The sequence below is a fragment of the Pseudophryne corroboree genome, chromosome 5 (genome assembly GCF_028390025.1).
Source record: "Pseudophryne corroboree isolate aPseCor3 chromosome 5, aPseCor3.hap2, whole genome shotgun sequence".
NCBI lineage: Eukaryota > Metazoa > Chordata > Amphibia > Anura > Myobatrachidae > Pseudophryne > Pseudophryne corroboree.
Genome location: NC_086448.1, coordinates 838,803,539 through 838,825,205, shown reverse-complemented (window position 1 = coordinate 838,825,205; position 21,667 = coordinate 838,803,539). Strand labels below are relative to the sequence as shown.

Sequence of the window (21,667 nt, the reverse complement as noted above, 5' to 3'; positions counted from 1 at the left end):
CCAGCAGAGGGCAGTCTTGTAGCTGTTATACTGGTGGATTCCCAGCTCCCATTCTCTGGCTGTATAGTCAGTATGCTGCCAGCAGAGGGCAGTCTTGTATTCTCTGGCTGTATAGTCAGTATGCTGCCAGCAGAGGGCAGTCTTGTATTCTCTGGCTGTATAGTCAGTATGCTGCCAGCAGAGGGCAGTCTTGTATTCTCTGGCTGTATAGTCAGTATGCTGCCAGCAGAGGGCAGTCTTGTATTCTCTGGCTGTATAGTCAGTATGCTGCCAGCAGAGGGCAGTCTTGTATTCTCTGGCTGTATAGTCAGTATGCTGCCAGCAGAGGGCAGTCTTGTATTCTCTGGCTGTATAGTCAGTATGCTGCCAGCAGAGGGCAGTCTTGTATTCTCTGGCTGTCATCTCTTTCCTTGGGTAGAAGAGAATAAATATGTAGACTCATTTACATGTATAGGGACATTCTGTCTATAGGAAATGCTCAATAAACTTTGTTTCTGACCTTTTGTGTGTCCAGCTGGTAATGTAGATTGTTGAAGACCCTGGAAATACACCTAATATTATATTACCTATTCATGACGGCACGGTGACATCAGACGCTTTCTCATGAGCACCTGAAATGCTTCTGCGGCCACCCACTAATCCAATGGTCACTTCCCAAGTATCTTATTAATGCACAGTGTGATGGTCCCTGTCCTGTGATTTGCAACAGGCTCCCTGAACTTCTCCAGCCCTCTCCACCTGGTGCAGGTGCCACCGCACTGACATGCTAGCCCCTCCCCCAACTGGTGCAGGTGCCACCGTGCTGACATACTAGCCCCTCCCCTGCCTGGTGCAGGTGCCACTGCGCTGACATGCTAGCCCCTCCCCCGCCTGGTGCAGGTGCCACTGCGCTGACATGCTAGCCCCTCCCCCGCCTGGTGCAGGTGCCACTGCGCTGACATGCTAGCCCCTCCCCCGCCTGGTGCAGGTGCCACTGCGCTGACATGCTAGCCCCTCCCCCACCTGGTGCAGGTGCCACTGCGCTGACATGCTAGCCCCTCCCCCACCTGGTGCAGGTGCCACCGTGCTGACATACTAGCCCCTCCCCCACCTGGTGCAGGTGCCACCGTGCTGACATGCTAGCCCCTCCCCCGCCTGGTGCAGGTGCTACTGCGCTGACATGCTAGCCCCTCCCCCACCTGGTGCAGGTGCCACCGTGCTGACATACTAGCCCCTCCCCCACCTGGTGCAGGTGCCACCGTGCTGACATGCTAGCCCCTCCCCCGCCTGGTGCAGGTGCCACTGCGCTGATATGCTAACCCCTCCCCCACCTGGTGCAGGTGCCACTGCGCTGACATGCTAGCCCCTCCCCCACCTGGTGCAGGTGCCACCGCACTGACATACTAGCCCCTCCCCCACCTGGTGCAGATGTCTCCGCGCAGACCTGCTAGCCCCTCCCCATGAACGCTTGGTGTGGCAGTATGGCATCACATTGTTATTTTGTAGCGTCACTGTCTTTGTTTGAAGTGCTGTTTGTGCTCCGCGGTCGCCCGTAGTCTCCGGGAGTATTGCATCACACGGCACAAGCCACTGATCCTCTCACGTGTCCCTTGCTCACCGTTTGACACTATGATGGTGACATATGTTGGTGCCTCATTGTCTTATTTCTGGCACCGCAGATGACCGCTGGCGGGAGTCCCCAGGTGGGAACTACATGACGCCGAGCATGAAGAATCAGAGCCGGGAGCGGGAGTCTGAGCGGCAGAGCCAGAGGAAGCGCCGGCAGTCTCCATCTCCGCCCTCCTTCTATGAACGCAGCTCAAAGAGAGGCGAAGATCGGTAAGGAGACCACCTGGGGCGGCTGCGCTTGTGTGAATAAGAGAACGCTGTATGTCGGCGTGTAGGAAAACGTCGCCTGTTTCTGGCACAGTTTGTCCTGTGGAAATTGGGCATTTTTCCTGTTTGTCGCTTTTATGTTGCCCGTCTCGTCTGTAACACTCTGGTCTCTTGGCAGGTATGACACCCCAGCCTCCTCCAAGAAGAAGGGTCGCCTGCAGGACCGGAACAAGCTCTCCACGGAGGAACGGCGGAAGTTGTTTGAGCAGGAGGTGGCGCAGAGAGAGGCCCAGAAGCAGCAGCAGCAGATGCAGAATATTGGCATAGCGTCTCCCATTCCCTACGACCCCATTCCTTATGGCACTCCGCTGCCCCCACCCTTCATCACCTACCCTCAAGGATACCCCATCCAGTCCTTTGTGGACCCAATAAACCCAAATGCTGGAAAAGTTCTGCTGCCTACGCCGCCACATGACACGGTCAATTCCCCGAACAGCTATGACCCCTCCCAGATGGCGGTTAATCCCAACATGCTAACCCCCCAGCCGGTCCCCATGGTGCAACATGTAGCAGGCCCCATGGACGTTCCTACACAGCATTATGTAGCTCAGCCAGAACCACTGGTGCCCCAGGAGCCCAATGTGACTGTGATGCCGGTGCCAGCAACCAGCTCTGTGCCACCTCAAACCTATGGGGTCTGGGACCCCAACCAGCAAGCCGTGGCAGTCCAGCAACACCAACCCCCGCCTCAGTACCCACCACCACCTGCCCAGCCGGCCATCTACTACCCAGGACAGCCCTGCCCGGCTGTGTACGGAATGCCAGCCGCCTACACGCAGACGGCTCAGACCATGGTGCCGGTGAGTCATTATTGGCAGCATTTGCGTTATATGATTGTCAGGACATGGTCTGAGCGTTGTGTAAACCAGCGGATCTCACCTCTAGTCCTCAGGTACCACCAACAGGTCATGTTTTCTGGATGTCTTTAATCTTGTACAGGTGACTTACTCTGTTTTGCCGAGTCAGTAGTTATCCGACAGACACACATCCTCACAACATGTCCTGTTGGAGATGGTTGAGGTTGGGAACCACCGGTTTAAAATGTCACTCCGCTCAGACAAGTCATTGGCTAATTAGGCAACATCCTAATAATGGTTTTCCTTATAATTTTATGGTTATGTTCTGTTTTCTGCCACCTCCAGTATGGCGCTATGCGTTCTTACCTTTCCTATGGCTGGGGTATGGTGCCAGTAATGTAGCCGGTCTCTCCCGGTGGTCTACCTGCAGTGTAACGAGCCTTCCCGCGCTGTGCGTGCTGTGACACTACTGTTACACATTCTGTTTAGGGTTTTGCAGCGATTTAATAGACTTTTCCTGTGCCAGATGAGACTTGTGGAATATGGGGGACACTATGGGTGGTCTTACAGCCTGAATTCCATTTTAATAACTCTTACTGTGTATTATCCGGGCGTATAAATGTGTTATTACTGTATACTACGAGAGTGTGTAAATGTCACATGATGCGTGGGGGGGGGGGGTGCAGGGTTCTGGCACACACTGACATGCAGGATGTATGTTCTCGTTGCAGAGCTACACGCAGCCCGGTATGCCATATATGCCAGGTCAGCCGATATACGCACCGCATCCGCAAGGCGTTGTTGTGCAGCAAGGTCCCCCATTGGCTGCAATCATTCCTCCTGGACAGCCGCCACCGATGCAGGTAAGTGGCCTTTGGCGTCAGACATTGCTGTTCCTCTGTGCCCCTGTATTGTGCCCTGACTTACCATATATCTCCCGACAGCCGGAAATGGGATTGCCCGCCAACAACATCCTGGATCTTCCTCCACCGTCTCCCCCCAAACCTAAAACCATCGTCCTGCCACCCAGCTGGAAAACCGCCCGGGACCCCGAGGGTAAAATCTACTATTACCATGTAATAACCAGGTGAGTGACCCGCACAGCGATTACACACAGACGCACAGGATGAGGCTGCGCCAGTCCCCGCGCTGCGTATATTTCTGTTATGTTACATGTTGCTGCACAGCGATTACACATAGACACACAGGATGAGGCTGTGCCAGTCCCCGCGCTGCGTATGTTTCTGTTATGTTACATGTTGCTGCACAGCGATTACACATAGACGCACAGGATGAGGCTGCACCAGTCCCCGCACTGCGTATATTTCTGTTATGTTACATGTTGCTGCACAGCGATTACACATAGACGCACAGGATGAGGCTGCGCCAGTCCCCGCGCTGCGTATGTTTCTGTTATGTTACATGTTGCTGCACAGCGATTACACAAAGACACACAGGATGAGGCTGTGCCAGTCCCCGCGCTGCGTATGTTTCTGTTATGTTACATGTTGCTGCACAGCGATTACACATAGACGCACAGGATGAGGCTGCGCCAGTCCCCGCGCTGCGTATGTTTCTGTTATGTTACATGTTGCTGCACAGCGATTACACATAGACGCACAGGATGAGGCTGCACCAGTCCCCGCGCTGCGTATATTTCTGTTATGTTACATGTTGCTGCACAGCGATTACACATAGACGCACAGGATGAGGCTGCGCCAGTCCCCGCACTGCGTATATTTCTGTTATGTTACATGTTGCTGCACAGCGATTACATATAGATGCACAGGATGAAGCTGCGCCAGTCCCCGAACTGCGTATGTTTCTGTTATGTTGCATGTTGCTGCACAGCGATTACACATAGACGCACAGGATGAGGCTGCACCAGTCCCCGAACTGCGTATATTTCTGTTATGTTACATGTTGCTGCACAGCGATTACACATAGACGCACAGGATGAGGCTGCGCCAGTCCCGCGCTGCGTATGTTTCTGTTATGTTACATGTTGCTGCACAGCGATTACACATAGATGCACAGGATGAGGCTGCGCCAGTCCCCGCGCTACGTATGTTTCTGTTATGTTACATGTTGCTGCAGTCTGATGTTACAGTAGATTTAGTAACGTGTTGTACGTGATAACGGCCGCTGATCGATGGCGCTGACCGCGGCGTTTGAAACAGCAGCTGTAATAATTTCTAATCCAGGCTCAGTTCTTTCTGTTGCCTTTATAAAATGATCCGTCAAAGCTGCTGTTAGTAAATGTCCCCCCTGGTCTCTGCACAATGTGCGCTTTATGCTCCCACCGCCGTGCAGCGCACCATTACCTGTATGCCGCTCATGTGATGTCATCACCAGTGTTTCCTTCCTCACCTGCGTTGTCTCTTCTGCTTCTCCAGACAGACCACGTGGGACCCTCCTTCCTGGGACAGCCCTGGGGATGAAGGGGACAGCCTAGACCACGAGTCTGAAATGGACCTGGGAACGCCTACGTATGACGAGAACCCGATGAAGGTAATTCTGCGCTGCGATGTGAGCGTCTGACTCCTATAATACCGTAGCATCTGCTGCTGTTTGCACGTGTAACTAGGAGCGAATGGGAGAAGTTCCCAGCCCAGCATTTAATATACAGATGTGTCCTCACTTGCTGGCGGTCCGTACACCTTATGTCGCGAGATGCTCTAAAAGGCGTAACGTAACCGTATGTTTCTTACAATTTTGCATGTAGGTCACGTTGCAGACGCCAACACCTCTCACAGTGTACTAGAGGCGCTGCGATGCACAGGAATTTTTATAGCGCACGTCCAAAGTTGCAGAGAGAACTTAGCGCGAGGGAACGCCGCGGCCAGTGGCATCGGAGCCCTTTATAACAGTTGTATTCATTATTACCGCAAGACGCTCAGCGCTGCCAAGTCTGCCGGGACTGAAACCACAATAAGAGAGGACTGTACCGCTGAGTATTACGAGAGCGCAGATGCGATTGGGGCTGAGATCTGGGGACGTTTCCATTATGTAGTGATGTAGCAAGTGTATGACACCAGGGACTTTGGGCAGAACATTGTGCACTGCAGGCGGAGCAGATGTAACATGTGCAGAGAGAGTTAGATTTGGGGGGGGGGGTTATATTGTTTCTGTGCAGGGTAAATACTGGCTGCTTTATTCTTACACTGAAATTTAGATTTCAGTTTGAACACACCCCACCCAAATCTAACTCTCTCTGCACATGTTACATCTGCCGCTCCTGCAGTGCACATGGTTTTGCCCATTAAAGAAAGATTTTGCTGCTGCGATCCACGCTGAATCTGGCCCTTTGTACTCGCCATGAATGGGGAGGGGAGTCCACCTGGAGCAGACACTGAAGACACGTGCTAGCAGGAGGCAGTGAGGCTTCGTAGGACATGGACCTTCCAGGAGCTACATGGGAGCGACCAGTGTATATATGATTAGAGGAACGGGGATCCTTCCTGATACTGTGGCATTTAGTGATGGGATTTGGGATTATTTTGGTCTCCGGAGAACTTCCAGCCATGTTTCTTTGGAACCCTTTCTCATTGTCCCTTCCAAAGCCTGAACCAGCTTTACCGGTATCTCTGCCCTATATGGGAACTGGGCTCACGCCCTGAGCGCTGCTGCACTCTCCTGCTCACACAGCTGTATTGAGACACTCCGCGCTCTCTCCTCCCAGGCTGCCGTCGGCGCTCTCTCCTCCGCTCTCTGCTCCCCCCCAGGCTGCCGTCGGCGTTCTCTGCTCCCCCCCCAGGCTGCCGTCGGCGCTCTCTGCTCCCCCCCAGGCTGCCGTCGGCACTCTCTGCTCCCCCCCAGGCTGCCGTCGGCACTCTCTGCTCCCCCCCAGGCTGCCGTCGGCGCTCTCTGCTCCGCCCAGACTGCCGTCGGCGCTCTCTGCTCCCCCAGGCTGCCGTCGGCGCTCTCTGCTCCCCCCAGACTGCCGTCGGCGCTCTCTGCTCCCCCCCCCCCAGGCTGCCGTCGGCGCTCTCTCCTCCGCTCTCTGCTCCCCCCCCCCAGGCTGCCGTCGGCGCTCTCTCCTCCGCTCTCTGCTCCCCCCAGGCTGCCGTCGGCGCTCTCTCCTCCGCTCTCTGCTCCCCCCCCCCCCCCCCCCCGGCTGCCGTCGGCGCTCTCTGTTCCCCCCAGGCTGCCGTCGGCGCTCTCTGCTCCCCCCAGGCTGCCGTCGGCGCTCTCTGCTCCCCCCCCAGGCTGCCGTTGGCGCTCTCTGCTCCCCCCCCAGGTTGCGGTCGGCGCTCTCTGCTCCCCCCCCCAGGTTGCGGTCGGCGCTCTCTGCTCCCCCCCAGGCTGCCGTCGGCGCTCTCTGCTCCCCCCCAGGCTGCCGTCGGCGCTCTCTGCCCCCCCCCCCCCCCCCAGGCTGCCGTCGGCAGTGGTCTGTCCTCTGTGGTATTACCTGGTGACGTGAAGCCGCGAGAAGGTCAGGTGATCACCTGGAATACACAGGCGCTGGCGGCTTCCTTTCAGTGAGGACCCGCTGCACTAAACACTCAGGGTGGACAATAGGTTAATGTTCAGCATTCCTGGGCAGCGATTTGCAGCTGATGTAGGGCACGTGTACAAGCCGCTGACCCCGAGGCATTTACTCAGTCTCCGTTCTTATTGTGGCAGCCGATGCAACTTTCCATGTGTGACTCTCCTGCCGCCCACTGTACCCTGTGCAGGGTGGTCACCCGTATCTAGGAGACCTCTAGTCATCGATGCCTTGTCTGCTCCCCCTCCTGGACCCAAAGTGTCTCAGATACTTTGCATTAACCATTGGTAGGTTACCTGCAGCTTGACAGCTGTTGTGGAACTACAAGTCTCAGCATTCCAGCAGTTCCACAAAGGCTGGAAAGACGCGGGTTACCCAAGCCTGGGTTAAACATTCTCTTAGAGAGGAATAAACCACGCAGCTAATGTCTCTATTTCTGGACCTTCCAGCTCCGCACCTCATATATCACAGAGAGAACCTATAATCACTGGAAGTGATGGAACCTCTGTCTGCCAGATTGTGTATCCGCTGCCGGCCAGCGGGGCTGAGGTCTAGGACGGGGATCCAGCTGACGTCTGCTGTTATCCGGCCAAGCCGCCAGTTTCCTCCGTACTGCGTCCTCGCTTGTGTGTGGCTATGTGACATTGGGGGATTACCCAACGTTACCATCATCACTATTATTAAGTTCGTGGAATCGTGTGGAATTTCTCATTCGTTAGCAGATAACATTTACAAAATGAACTACAGAAGTTTTCATTTCTGACCGTGTTGCCCTCGGCCTGTCTCTCTATACATGCCCAAAGCATGGTGCTGCCGCCTTTGTCATCTGCCACAACATACCCTGGCATGAGGCAACACCACACGTACACCTACATGCCCCAATAAATAGGACAGGTGACTATTTGGGTGACGCTGCATAATACGGATTGTTGGACACACAATCACACTCTACCTGTACATCGTGCAGTCGCCACTGCGCTGTATGTCACACATTGTGTAACGTTCCTACGAGACGCCAGCGCCTGGTTAGACTCCTCTATGGTCTTGTGACTGCTTTTCTTCTTCTCGTTGTGTAATTTGGAATGCATTAAAGATCCGGGCTAATTAGACAGACGTCTGTAGCGTGCGGATCAGCCGTGGAACACACATCGCAGCCCAGTCTGACTCTTTACAGCATATAATGCAGTAAAACGTTGTTACAGAATTTTCCCCGGAGCCGTCACTACCCATTTCCCCAATTAAAGAGTGTGCTGTAATTAAAACAATGAAGGCAGTAACAGGCCCGTCCATTCATTAGACGTGGAAAAGAATGGCGTCAATATTCATAAATGGCTGCTTTCAGGAGGCCGCGCCGTCCCAGACGGAGATGGCTGCGTGTAATTCACAGTTATGAGCGTTGATAGAATGTGGTAACACTTTAGATTCTATGAACTTTATTATAGGGCTGTGCCGGGGTTGGCTGTCTGCCAGGTGCATATTAAATCTGTATTCTTATAATAAGGTACAATATCCAACAACATGTTCTTTCTGGGGGGAGAGTTCCCCTCCCCAGCTGTCTACTGCAAGCATTGCTTTGTTCCATGCAGGGTATTCGTTCTCTGGATGCCGACACACGGCCGGCGCCACCGGACAATACACTACTATCTTTATACAATACATATCTAATATTCAGTTATTATCTGCTCAGTGCTTTATACTGTGACTGGTGTGTTATATACATTCCCCCCTGCGTGCAGGGCCCTCTTACCCCTGTCTGGTCTGTATTACTCTCCTCTCCCCAGTTGCACAGTGCTACAGAATATGCTGGTGCCATTATACTGTAGCCCTTACTGTAAGTAACGCGGATAGTCATGATAGAGATGATGTTTTCACACCTGTACTGGATTATACTACAGATAGTAGATGCAGAGCAGTGTGTGCAGCGTCCTATACAGGGATGACTGATATATAGGGAGTGGCTGCGCGGAAATAGTCGCCATCTCTGGCGTCATGTGTTTCTCTGACTGCGGGAATGGTCACAGCGTGCCGCGCGGTCTCTCTTCAGACTTGTAGCGGGGACAGAGTTGAAGTAGATGCTTGTCAGTGGAGGTCTCCCCTCTGGTCCTGTACAGAGTTACCTGTTGAGGCTTCCAGACCGGGGCGGCTTTAGATTGAGCTCATTTCTCTAACGTCCTAGTGGATGCTGGGGACTCCGTCAGGACCATGGGGAATAGCGGGCTCCGCAGGAGACAGGGCACATCTAAAAAGCTTTTTAGGTCACATGGTGTGTACTGGCTCCTCCCCCTATGACCCTCCTCCAAGCCTCAGTTAGGTTTTTGTGCCCGTCCGAGAAGGGTGCAAACTGGATGGCTCTCTTAAGGAGCTATTTAGTAAAGTTTTTTTTTAGGTTTCTAATCAGTGATTCCTGCTGGCGACAGGATCACTGCAACGAGGGACTTAGGGGAGAGACTGGCAACTCACCTGCGTGCAGGAGGATTGAAGTCTTAGGCTACTGGACACTGAGCTCCAGAGGGAGTCGGAACACAGGTCAGCCTGGGGTTCGTCCCGGAGCCGCGCCGCCGATCCCCCTTACAGACGCTGAAGAAAGACGGCGGAACGGAGGTCCGGAAACAGGCGGCAGAAGACTTCACAGTCTTCAGAGAGGTAGCGCACAGCACTGCAGCTGTGCGCCATTGTTGTCACACGGCTCACTGACACGGTCACGGAGGGTGCAGGGCGCTGCTGGGGGCGCCCTGGGCAGCAATATAAATACCTATTTGGCAAATAAATACATCACATATAGCCATTAAGGCTATATGTATGTATTTTAACCCAGGCCAGTTATTAAAAAACCGGGAGGAAAAGCCCGCCGAAAAGGGGGCGGAGCTTATTCTCCTCAGCACTCAGCGCCATTTTCCTGATCAGCTCCGCTGGTGAGGAAGGCTCCCACTCTCCCCTGCACTGCACTACAGAAACAGGGTTAAAAGAGAAGGGGGGCATAAATTGGCGATATAATGATATATTAAGAGCGCATATATAGAAACAACACCTTCTAGGGTTGTTATATACATTATAGCGCTTTTGGTGTGTGCTGGCAAACTCTCCCTCTGTCTCCCCAAAGGGCTAGTGGGTCCTGTCCTCTATCAGAGCATTCCCTGTGTGTGTGCTGTATGTCGGTACGTGTGTGTCGACATGTATGAGGAAAATGTTGGTGAGGAGGCGGAGCAAATTGCCTGTAATGTTGATGTCACTCTCTAGGGAGTCGACACCGGAATGGATGGTCTACTTATGGAATTACGTGATAATGTCAACACGCTGCAAGACGGTTGACGACATGAGATGGCCGGCGGACAAATTAGTACCGGTCCAGGCGTCTCAGACACCGTCAGGGGCTTGTAAAAACGCCCATTTACCTCAGTCGGTCGACAGACACAGACATGGACACTGACCCCAGTGTCGACGGTGAAGAAACATACGTAATTTTCCTTTAGGGCCACGAGTTACATGTTAAGGGCAATGAAGGAGCTGTTACATATTTCTGATACTACAAGTACCACAAATAAGGGTATTTTGTAGGGTGTGAATAAACTACTTGTAGTTTTGCCTGAATCAGATAAATTAAATGAAGTGTGTGATGATACGTGGGGTTCCTCCGATAGAAAGTTATGGGCGGTATACCCTTTCCCGCCAGAAGTAAGGGCGAGTTGGGAAACACACCTTAGGGTGGATAAGGCGCTCACACGCTTATAAAAACATGGCGTTACCGTCTCTAGATACGGCCGCCCTCAAGAAGCCAGCTGATAGGAAGCTGAAAAATATCATGACAGTATATACACACATACTGGTGTTATACTACGACCAGCAATCGCCTCAGCCTGGATGTGCAGCGCTGAGGGGGCTTGGTCGGATTTCCTGACTGAAAATTTTGATACCCTTGACAGGGACAAGATTTTATTGACTATAGAGCATTTTAAGGATGCATTTCTATATATGCGTGATGCGCAGAGGGATATTTGCATTCTGGCATCAAGAGTAAATGTGATTTACATATCTGCCAGACGAAGACACGACAGTGGTCAGGTGAGGCAGATTCCAGACGGCATGTGGAAGTATTGCCGTATAAAGGGGCGGTCCATCGGACCTGGTGGCTATGGCAACAGCTGAAAAATCCACTTTTTGTTACCCCGAATCACATATCGGCAAAAAAGGACACAGTCTTTTCAGTCTCAGTCCTTTCGTCCCCATAGGGGCAGGCGGGCAAAGGCCAGTCATATCTGCCCAGGGGTAGAGGAAAGGGAAGAAGACTGCAGCAAGCAGCCCATTCCCAGGAACAGAAGCCCCTCACAGCTTCTGCCAAGTCCGCAGCATAACGCTGGGGCCGTACAAGCGGACTCAGGTGCGGTAGGGGGTCATCTCAAGAGTTTCAGTACGCAGGGGGCTCACTCGCAAGGGAACTCCGGGATCCTACATGTAGTATCCCAGGTGTACATTGGAAATTCGAGACATCTCCCCCTCACACAATTCACAGGCTGTATTCCCAGCAGGTGATAATCAAAGTACCCCTCTTACAACATGGAAGGGGGTAGTATTCCACACTATATTGTGGTACTGAAGCCAACCGGCTCGGTGAGATCTGAAATATTTGAACACTTACATACAAGCGTTCAAATCAAGATGGAGTCACTCAGAGCAGTGATAGCGAACCAGGAAGAAGGGGACGATATGGTGTCACTGGATATCAGGGACGCTTACCTACAGGTCCAAATTTGCCCTTCTCTCCAAGGGTACTTCAGGTTCCTGGTACAGAACTGTCACTATCAGTTCAGACGCTGCCGTTTGGGTTGTCCACGGCGCCCCGGGTCTTTACCAAGGTAATGGCCGGAATGATGATTTTTCTTAAAAGGAAACATGGACGCTTTCCTGATAAGGGCAAGGTCCAGAGAACAGTTGGAGGTCGGAGTAGCACTATCTTAAGTAGTTCTACGTCAGCACGAGTGGATTCTAAATATTCCAAAATCGCAGCTTTTTCCGATGACACGTCTACTGTTCATAGGGATGATTCTGGACACAGTCCAGAAAAACGTGTTTCTCCCAGTGGAGAAAGCCAGGGAGTTATCCGAGCTAATCGGGATCCTCCTAAAACCAGGAAAAGTGTCAGTGCATCATTGCACAAGAGTCCTGGTAAAAATGGTGGCTTATTACGAAGCAATTCCATTCGGCAGATTTCCCGCAAGAACTCTTCGGTGGGATCTGCTGGACAAATGGTCCGGATCGCATCCTCAGATGCATCAGCGGATAACCCTATATCCAAGGACAAGGGTGTCTCTCCTGTGGTGATTACAGAGTGCTCATCTTCTAGAGGGCCGCAGATTTGGCATTCAGGATTGGATGCCGGTGACCACGGAGGCCAGCCTGAGAGGCTGGAGAACAGTCACACAGGGAAAAAATTTCCAGGGAAGTGTGATTAAGTCTGGAGAATTCTCTCTGCATAAATAAGCTTAGAACAAATTTATAAGGCTCTAAACTTAGCAAGACCTCTGCTTCAAGGTCAGCCGGTATTGATCCAGTGGGATAACATCACGGCAGTCGCCCACGTAAACAGAAAGGGCGGCACAAGAAGCGGGAGGGCAGTGACAAAACTGCAAGGATTTTTCGCTAGGCGGAAAATCATGTGATAGCACTGTCAGCAGTGTTCTTTCCGGGAGTGGACGACTGGGAAGCAGACTTCCTCAGCAGGCATGACCTCCACCCGGGAGAGTGGAAACTTCATCGGGAAGTTTTTCAGCATGATTGTGGATCGTTGGCAAAGACCAAAGGTGGACATGATAGCGTCCCGCCCGAAAAACGGGACAGGTATTCCGCCAGGTCATGAGACCTTCAGGCGATAGCTGTGGATGTTCTGGTAACACCGTGGGTGTACCAGTCAGTGTATGGGTTCCCTCCTCTGTTTCTCATAACCAAGGTATTGAGAATTATAAGACATAGAGGAGTATGAACTATACTAGTGGCTCCGGATGGGCCAAGAGGGACTTGGTACCCGGAGCTTCAAGAGATGCTCACAGAGGACTAAGGGCCTGGGGAGCTAAGAAGGGACTTGCTTCAGCAAGTACCATGTCTTTTCCAAGAATTACCGCGGCTGCGTTTGACGGCATGGCGGTTGAATACCGGATTCTGAAGGGAAAAAGGCATTCCATAAGAGGTCATACCTACCTTGGTCAAAGCCAGGAAGGAGGTGACCGCACAACGTCATCACCACATGTGGTGAAAATATGTTGCGTGGGTAAGGCCAGGAAGGCTCCACGAAGGAAATTCAACTAGGTCGATTCTGCACTTCCTGAAAACAGGAGTGTTTTGAGCCTCAAATTGGGGTTCATTAAGATTTAAATTTCGGCCCTGTAGATTTTCTTCCAGAAAAAATTGACTTCAGTTCCTGAAGTCCAGATTGTAAAGGGTGTATTCCATATACAGTTCTTTTGTGCCTCTAGGGGCACCGTGAGATCTCAACATAGTGTTGGGATTCCTTAAAATCATATTGGTTTGAACCGCTCAAATCTGTGGATTTGAAATATCTCACATGGAAAGTGACCATGCTGTTGACCAATATCTCACATGGAAAGTGACCATGTTGTTAGTCCTGGCCTCGGCCAGGCGATTGTCAAAAAGAATGGGCGGTTTTGTTTTACAAAAGCCCATATTAGAATTTTCCATTTGAACAGGGCAGAACTGGGACTCGTCTCCAGTTTCTTCCTAAAGGGGTGTCAGCGTTGTCACCTGAAACAACCTATTGTGGTGCCTGCGGCTACTGGGGACTTGGAGGACTCCAAGTTACTAGACGTTGTCAGGGCCCTAAAAATATATATATATATATATATATATATATATATAGTTAGGACGGCTGGAGTCAGAAAGTCTGACTTGCTGTTTATATTGTATGCACCCAACAAGCTGGGTGCTCCTGCTTCTAAGCAGTCTATTGCACGCTAGATTTGTAGTACAATTCAGCTTGCACATTCTGTGGCAGGCCTGCCACAGCCGAAATATGTAGATGCCCATTCCACAAGGAAGGTGGCCTCATCCTGGGCGGCTGCCCGAGGAGTCTCGGCATTATAACTTTGCCGAGCAGCTACGTGGTCAGGGGAGAACACGTTTGTAAAATTTTACAAATTTGATACTCTGGCTAAAGAGGACCTGGAGTTCTCTCATTCGGTGCTGCAGAGTCATCCGCACTCTCCCGCCCGTTTGGGAGCTTTGGTATAATCCCCATGGTCCTGACGGAGTCCCCAGCATCCACTAGGACGTTAGAGAAAATAAGAATTTACTTACCGATAATTCTATTTCTCGTAGTCCGTAGTGGATGCTGGGCGCCCATCCCAAGTGCGGATTGTCTGCAATGCTTGTACATAGTTATTGTTACAAAAATCGGGTTATTACTATTGTTGTGAGCCATTTTTTCAGAGGCTACTTCGTTTTGTTATCATACTGTTAACTGGGTTCAGATCACAAGTTGTACGGTGTGATTGGTGTGGCTGGTATGAGTCTTACCCGGGATTCAAGATCCTTCCTTATTGTGTACGCTCGTCCGGGCACAGTACCTAACTGAGGCTTGGAGGAGGGTCATAGGGGGAGGAGCCAGTACACACCATGTGACCTAAAAAGCTTTTTAGATGTGCCCTGTCTCCTGCGGAGCCCGCTATTCCCCATGGTCCTGACGGAGTCCCCAGCATCCACTACGGACTACGAGAAATAGAATTATCGGTAAGTAAATTCTTATTTTCGTCCTCCTAAGAAGTCAGACCCCCCAGAGTACTGTCTCGGGTCAGAAGAAGGAAAAATGTCCACTCACTGACTAACGCCTACCCTATATGCGTTCTGGTTGTCAAAGATGCTCCGTGAGCGATATCGCATAGTGTTTTCCCTTCCTTCCCGGGCGGCCCACCTACTGAATACACCCTGTACGATGTCGCTACTCAGGGACACCCATTTAAGATGACCATAAAAATCCCATTTACTTAGTGTTATGATTTTTCCTAAGTATTGGATAAACAGCTGTTGTGGAACTACAAGTCCCAACATGCCAATCAACCATGGTTTAATGTGTTATCTAGAGTTCCTAGTTTGTCTTGTAGCGAGGCTGGGGGACACTGGGCCATGGGGTTGCAGGTTGGTACTGCAGGAGATGGCACTTGCTGTAAATGTAAGCTCTCATAATGCCAGTGTTCTGTAAGTGCGGGACGGCAGCCCTTGATAGTGCGCGTCAGCTCCAAGTCCTGTGGTCATTGTCCGAGTCGGCTCCTGTTGATTAATGTGCTGGACCCCCAAGCCGGCCGGTTCATACTCTGTCAGACAACACCACGGCAGTGTCATATGTAAATCAGAGGCAGACCAAATCCCTTCCAGTGTAGAGACCTTTGTTCCGGCAGAACGACTCTTCTCCCGGGGAAGTGGTCTCTCAGTCCAGAGGTCTCACAACAGTTTGGAAGTGGGGCCTTCCACAGGTGCATCTCATGGCCTCAAGGCGCAACTCAAAGTCCCACACTTCAGTGATATCCAGGAACCCGCTGGCTTTCGCAGGGGATTCCATGACGGCAACAGGGCACGGATCAGGTATTACTATCAGAAGAGGTTCTTGTGCGTTACTATCGGCTTACTCTGCTGTCTCGCACTTATCCTGCTCACCACGGGTTCCCCAAATCCAATGTCTTCTCCAGGGCTGATCAAACAGGAGATAGCTGTGCCCCTGACATGAGGATTGCAGCAGTTATCTCTCCACGTATGCCCTGTGCCTCGCTGCTAGTCTGTGTCCAGCATACAGTAGCTGTGTGCTGTATAACACCATCCATACACCCTGTGCCTCGCTGCTGGTCTGTGTCCAGCATACACTAGCTGTGTGCTATATAACACCATCCATACACCCTGTGCCTCGCTGCTGGTCTGTGTCCAGCATACACTAGCTGTGTGCTATATAACACCATCCATACACCCTGTGCCTCGCTGCTGGTCTGTGTCCAGCATACAGTAGCTGTGTGCTGTATAACACCATCCATACACCCTGTGCCTCGCTGCTGGTCTGTGTCCAGCATACACTAGCTGTGTGCTGTATAATACCATCCATACACCCTGTGCCTCGCTGCTGGTCTGTGTCCAGCATACAGTAGCTGTGTGCTGTATAATACCATCCATACACCCTGTGCCTCGCTGCTAGTCTGTGTCCATGTGTCCAGCATACAGTAGCTGTGTGCTGTATAACACCATCCATACACCCTGTGCCTCGCTGCTGGTCTGTGTCCAGCATACACTAGCTGTGTGCTGTATAATACCATCCATACACCCTGTGCCTCGCTGCTGGTTTGTGTCCAGCATACAGTAGCTGTGTGCTGTATAACACCATCCATACACCCTGTGCCTCGTTGCTGGTCTTTGTCCATGTGTCCAGCATACAGTAGCTGTGTGCTGTATAACACCATCCATACACCCTGTGCCTCGCTGCTTGTCTGTGTCCAGCATACAATAGCTGTGTGCTATATAATACTATACATATGCCCTGTGCCTCGCTGCTGGTCTGTGTCCATGTGTCCAGCATACAGTAGCTGTGTGCTATATAATACTATACATATACCCTGTGCCTCGCTGCTGGTCTGTGTCCAGCATACAGTAGCTGTGTGCTGTATAATACCATCCATACACCCTGTGCCTCGCTGCTGGTCTGTGTCCAGCATACAGTAGCTGTGTGCTGTATAATACCATCCATACACCCTGTGCCTCGCTGCTGGTCTGTGTCCAGCATACAGTAGCCGTGTGCTGTATAATACCATCCATATACCCTGTGCCTCGCTGCTGGTCTGTGTCCAGCATACAGTAGCTGTGTGCTGTATAATACCATCCATATACCCTGTGCCTCGCTGCTGGTCTGTGTCCAGCATACAGTAGCTGTGTGCTGTATAATACCATCCATACACCCTGTGCCTCGCTGCTGGTCTGTGTCCAGCATACAGTAGCTGTGTGCTGTATAATACCATCCATACACCCTGTGCCTCGCTGCCGGTCTGTGTCCAGCATACAGTAGCTGTGTGCTGTATAATACCATACATACACCCTGTGCCTCGCTGCTGGTCTGTGTCCAGCATACAGTAGCTGTGTGCTGTATAATACCATCCATACACCCTGTGCCTCGCTGCCAGTCTGTGTCCAGCATACAGTAGCCGTAGAATAACATACATATGCTCTCGCTGCCAGTCTATGTCCCAATGTCCGGCATAGCGTAGCTGTGACCTGTATGATTGCCTGTGTGGCGTGAGGGTCGGCTCCTTCCTTTACCATCTTAGCCACTTGGGGGAGCCAGCATGCCCCGTGCACCCTGCCCCATGCTCCGTGTAACTTGTTCTTAAACTTTGTATCTTAATCTGCTACTTTATACCAAATACTTTAAAACTAAAATAACAATAAATGTATGTGCCCCCCTAGCAGTGCAGCATGGTTTGTTCCAGATACAGAGTGACCTACTTTGCTTTGTTTTGCTCCGTACTCGGCAGCAGGCGGGAGCTGTACGGAGTTTCTGGTGTTACCTGGGGCAGGTTAGGGAGATCACTAGGTGACAGATCTGTGACTGTACTTTATGCTGGTCACTATTTCAGACTAATTTGTCCTTTTTCAGGCCCCTTGCCTGTCTCATTGCCCCGTTCTCCCCCAGCTATTATGGCGGTACACTTGTGGCCCCCTGCGTTGAGGGCACCAGTTATAAGGAGCCGCGGGGGGTAGTCGGGGAAACACAGCTGTCTGTAGACATGTAATGTGATCTGCCCCAAAGGTCTGGAGGTCTTCCGTCATGTGTGTCCTGCCTGATATGTGACTGACTTCCACTCCTGCACGGCCCTCCACACTGCCCCCCACTGGCAAAGAAACAGCTGCGGCCATGTTAGCACCCCCCCATAAATCCCAGTAACATGGACAGAGCCTCTTCTCATCCCGGTGTCCTGTGGATAAGGAATGTGGATGGGGGCAGCAGGAATTCTCTCTTCCATTTTACGGTCTGCGGCGAGGCTCCCAGTTAAAGGGACAGGATGGGTGCAATGCTCTGTTTCCACCGGTCTAATCCGGCAGGTTACCATAGATGGTTATCCATGCTGCCTCTGATCGCCGGAGTCCTGGCATCAGTGCTTAGTTTGTAAGTTCTCCCCATGTCTGTCTGGGTTCTTTCCAGTAGTCCCAGCACATGCCGGTGGTCCGGTGTCTGCGTTCTCTGTGGTATTACGGTCAGGACCAGTCATGTGATTAGCGAGTTATGGATGAACCGCGATGACACGAGGCTATAATGTAGTGTTCCGGGACATATAGAAAGTACTGTATGTGGTCACTGCAATGTCGTTACTCTACATTCCGTGTGATCTGTTCATCCGTGTGCGATTCCTGCGTAATTAGATATCCTTGCCGTAGTGTGGGAAAGGAGCGTGTTCTGTACGTGGACATGTTACCGCAATATCTGTACACAGCGTGAGCGGGAACAGCCACAATTCCTCTCCCTATCTTACCTCTTGTACATAATTGCCGGCAGAGCTTACGCTCTACTCTCGGAGCTCAGGATATATAAATATTTGTTTATTTTGCAGTCTTCCAAAAAAGCTAAAACGGCTGAAGCCGACACATCCAGCGAACTGGCGAAGAAAAGCAAAGAAGTCTTTAGAAAAGAGGTATGTACCGACCGGCCGCTGCGTACACTTACAGTCGTGTGGTTTCTCAGGGGAACGCGTGGTGATTATTCTGCATGTGTTACAGATTTATTGTATCGCGCCGTCGGGATTGGGTGTATTTAGCGCATTTCCAGCATCTGCGCGTATCTGCCGGCTTTCTTCATATGTTTTTTTAAAATCCCTTTGTAAATGAATAGAATTCCTCCTGACGTGTCATCCGTTCATTCCCGGTTACTCCCGCTGCGTCATTACACTGCCCTCCTCCAATTGCGTCTCGCTCTGTTCCTTTTCCCCTTCAGATGTCTCAATTCATCGTGCAATGCCTGAACCCGTACAGGAAGCCGGACTGTAAGATGGGACGAATAAATAACACAGAGGACTTCAAACATCTCGCCCGCAAGGTGCAGTATTGCCCGGGACAGGGGTATAGGACTATATTAGTGCGTCATGGGGGGAGGGAGGGGGGCAGTTACTGTTATTCTCCCAGAGGAGTGCAGGACGCTACATCCCAGGCCCAATCCGTGCGTCCTGTATTACCTATCCTAATGACCCCTGACCCACAATCTGCCCATCCAGACTTGACCAGATTTACTAATTGCTCTTTCTTTATAATACATAGATTTCTACAAGATTCATGTTTTACTTTCCTGCTCTTCTAGAAAATAATAATAAATATGATCGCTGATAGAGGTGTTATACAGCATCTAATAACGGGAAGGAATCCTCCTCCGTAATTAGGGAGTAATGGTCCTGTCTTTCCTTCCCGCAGCTGACGCACGGCGTCATGAACAAGGAGCTGAAATACTGCAAGAACCCGGAGGACCTGGACTGCAATGAGAACGTCAAGCATAAAACCAAGGAGTACATCAAGAAGTACATGCAGAAGTTCGGCTCTATCTACAAGCCCAAAGAGGACGTGGACTTTGAGTAGCGCCCTCTAGTGTCTGGGTTACCGCTCCCCTGTTCTCAGACCACATAAAGCCTGTGCGGCCCATATCGGTTAGGGTATGATCTCTGACAGTGTGCTCTGTCGTCAGAGGTCTTTTTATCCCTTGCGGATCAGAAGAGTGGATTTGAGTGTAAGCTCTGTGGACATATTTTCTGAATTGTGCTTCCTCGCCCTCTTCTCTCCGCCTTTCCCAACTGTACAGCGCAATAAATTGTGGACATCTAAGGGGGGGGGGATTGTTGTTTTGTTTTTCTTTTCTTCCTCCCTTCATGGGCCTGTATTATATTTTAACATATATGTGAATATAATGTTATATATTTTTGTTTCATGTTCCAGCCCCTCCTGTACTGACGAATCCTCCTGACGAGTGCTATTAAATCATGAGTTTCATCTTGTAAATATTCCACAGCTTAACGCCAATTGTGTTTATCTAGAATTTTTTTTTAATTCATTAATTATATTTCCATTCCCCCCGATGTGTTTTTTAGGCAGATTTGTGCATTGTTGATTTTTATTTTCTTCTTGTTTTTTTTTCCTGCCTTTATCATTTTACTTCACATTTTTACAGAATTTTTTATGTATAAAAGCAAAAAAAAGAGAATAAAATACATTTGCCTACAAGGATATGTCAGGATGACTACGATAATTGCTGGTGCCTCGTTCTCGTTTTCTATTTTTATGTTCTTGATGAAGACTTCTCCTGTGTCTATATGCAGCCAGTGTACAATGTCCCTCTGTTGTGTGACATAAAGCAGTGAGGTTATGTGTGGAGTCTGCAGTGTGTCATTCCGGGGAAAGTGTATGAATTGCAGTAACTGCCACAGACTGATGAAGTGTCTGTCACCCGCCCACGCACACCGCGAGACACTGGTTACCCGCCCACGCACACCGCGAGACACTGGTTACCCGCCCACGCACAAAGCAAGACTGTGGTTACCCGCCCACGCACACCGCGAGACACTGGTTACCCGCCCACGCACACCGTGAGACTGTGGTCACCCGCCCACGCACACCGCGAGACACTGGTTACCCGCCCACGCACACCGCGAGACACTGGTTACCCGCCCACGCACACCGCGAGACACTGGTTACCCGCCCACGCACAAAGCAAGACTGTGGTTACCCGCCCACGCACACCGCAAGACACTGGTTACCCGCCCACGCACACCGTGAGACTGTGGTCACCCGCCCACGCACACCGCGAGACTGTGGTCACCCGCCCACGCACACCGCGTGACTGTGGTTACCCGCCCACCCACACCGCGAGACTGTGGTCACCCGCCCACGCACACCGCGTGACTGTGGTCACCCGCCCACGCACAACGCCAGACTGTGGTTACCCGCCCACGCACACCGCGAGACTGTGGTCACCCGCCCACGCACACCGCGTGACTGTGGTCACCCGCCCACGCACACCGCGTGACTGTGGTCACCCGCCCACGCACACCGCGTGACTGTGGTCACCCGCCCACGCACACCGCGTGACTGTGGTTACCCGCCCACGCACACCGCGAGACTGTGGTTACCCGCCCACGCACACCGCGAGACTGTGGTCACCCGCCCACGCACACCGCGTGACTGTGGTCACCCGCCCACGCACAACGCCAGACTGTGGTTACCCGACCACGCACACCGCGAGACTGTGGTCACCCGCCCACGCACACCGCGTGACTGTGGTCACCCGCCCACGCACACCGCGTGACTGTGGTCACCCGCCCACGCACACCGCGTGACTGTGGTCACCCGCCCACGCACACCGCGTGACTGTGGTCACCCGCCCACGCACACCGCGAGACTGTGGTTACCCGCCCACGCACACCGCGAGACTGTGGTTACCCGCCCACGCACACCGCGAGACTGGTTACACGCCCACGCACACCGCGAGACTGTGGTT

At 51.8% G+C, this 21,667-nt stretch overlaps 1 protein-coding gene across 1 annotated transcript in view; it reads left to right on the top strand.

Moving 5' to 3' along the window:
- The window catches only part of SETD2 (SET domain containing 2, histone lysine methyltransferase), a 147,224-nt gene extending 126,830 nt beyond the window's left edge, over positions 1 to 20,394 (top strand). The window contains exons 15-22 of the mRNA XM_063924606.1: positions 1,659 to 1,818; positions 1,994 to 2,675; positions 3,404 to 3,535; positions 3,617 to 3,759; positions 5,069 to 5,183; positions 18,744 to 18,824; positions 19,124 to 19,225; positions 19,594 to 20,394. Of these exons, the coding sequence (XP_063780676.1) occupies positions 1,659 to 1,818; positions 1,994 to 2,675; positions 3,404 to 3,535; positions 3,617 to 3,759; positions 5,069 to 5,183; positions 18,744 to 18,824; positions 19,124 to 19,225; positions 19,594 to 19,755 (1,577 nt within the window). The 3' untranslated portion in view covers positions 19,756 to 20,394. The remainder of the gene's footprint in view (positions 1 to 1,658; positions 1,819 to 1,993; positions 2,676 to 3,403; positions 3,536 to 3,616; positions 3,760 to 5,068; positions 5,184 to 18,743; positions 18,825 to 19,123; positions 19,226 to 19,593) is intronic.
- The last annotated feature ends 1,273 nt before the right edge of the window (positions 20,395 to 21,667 follow it).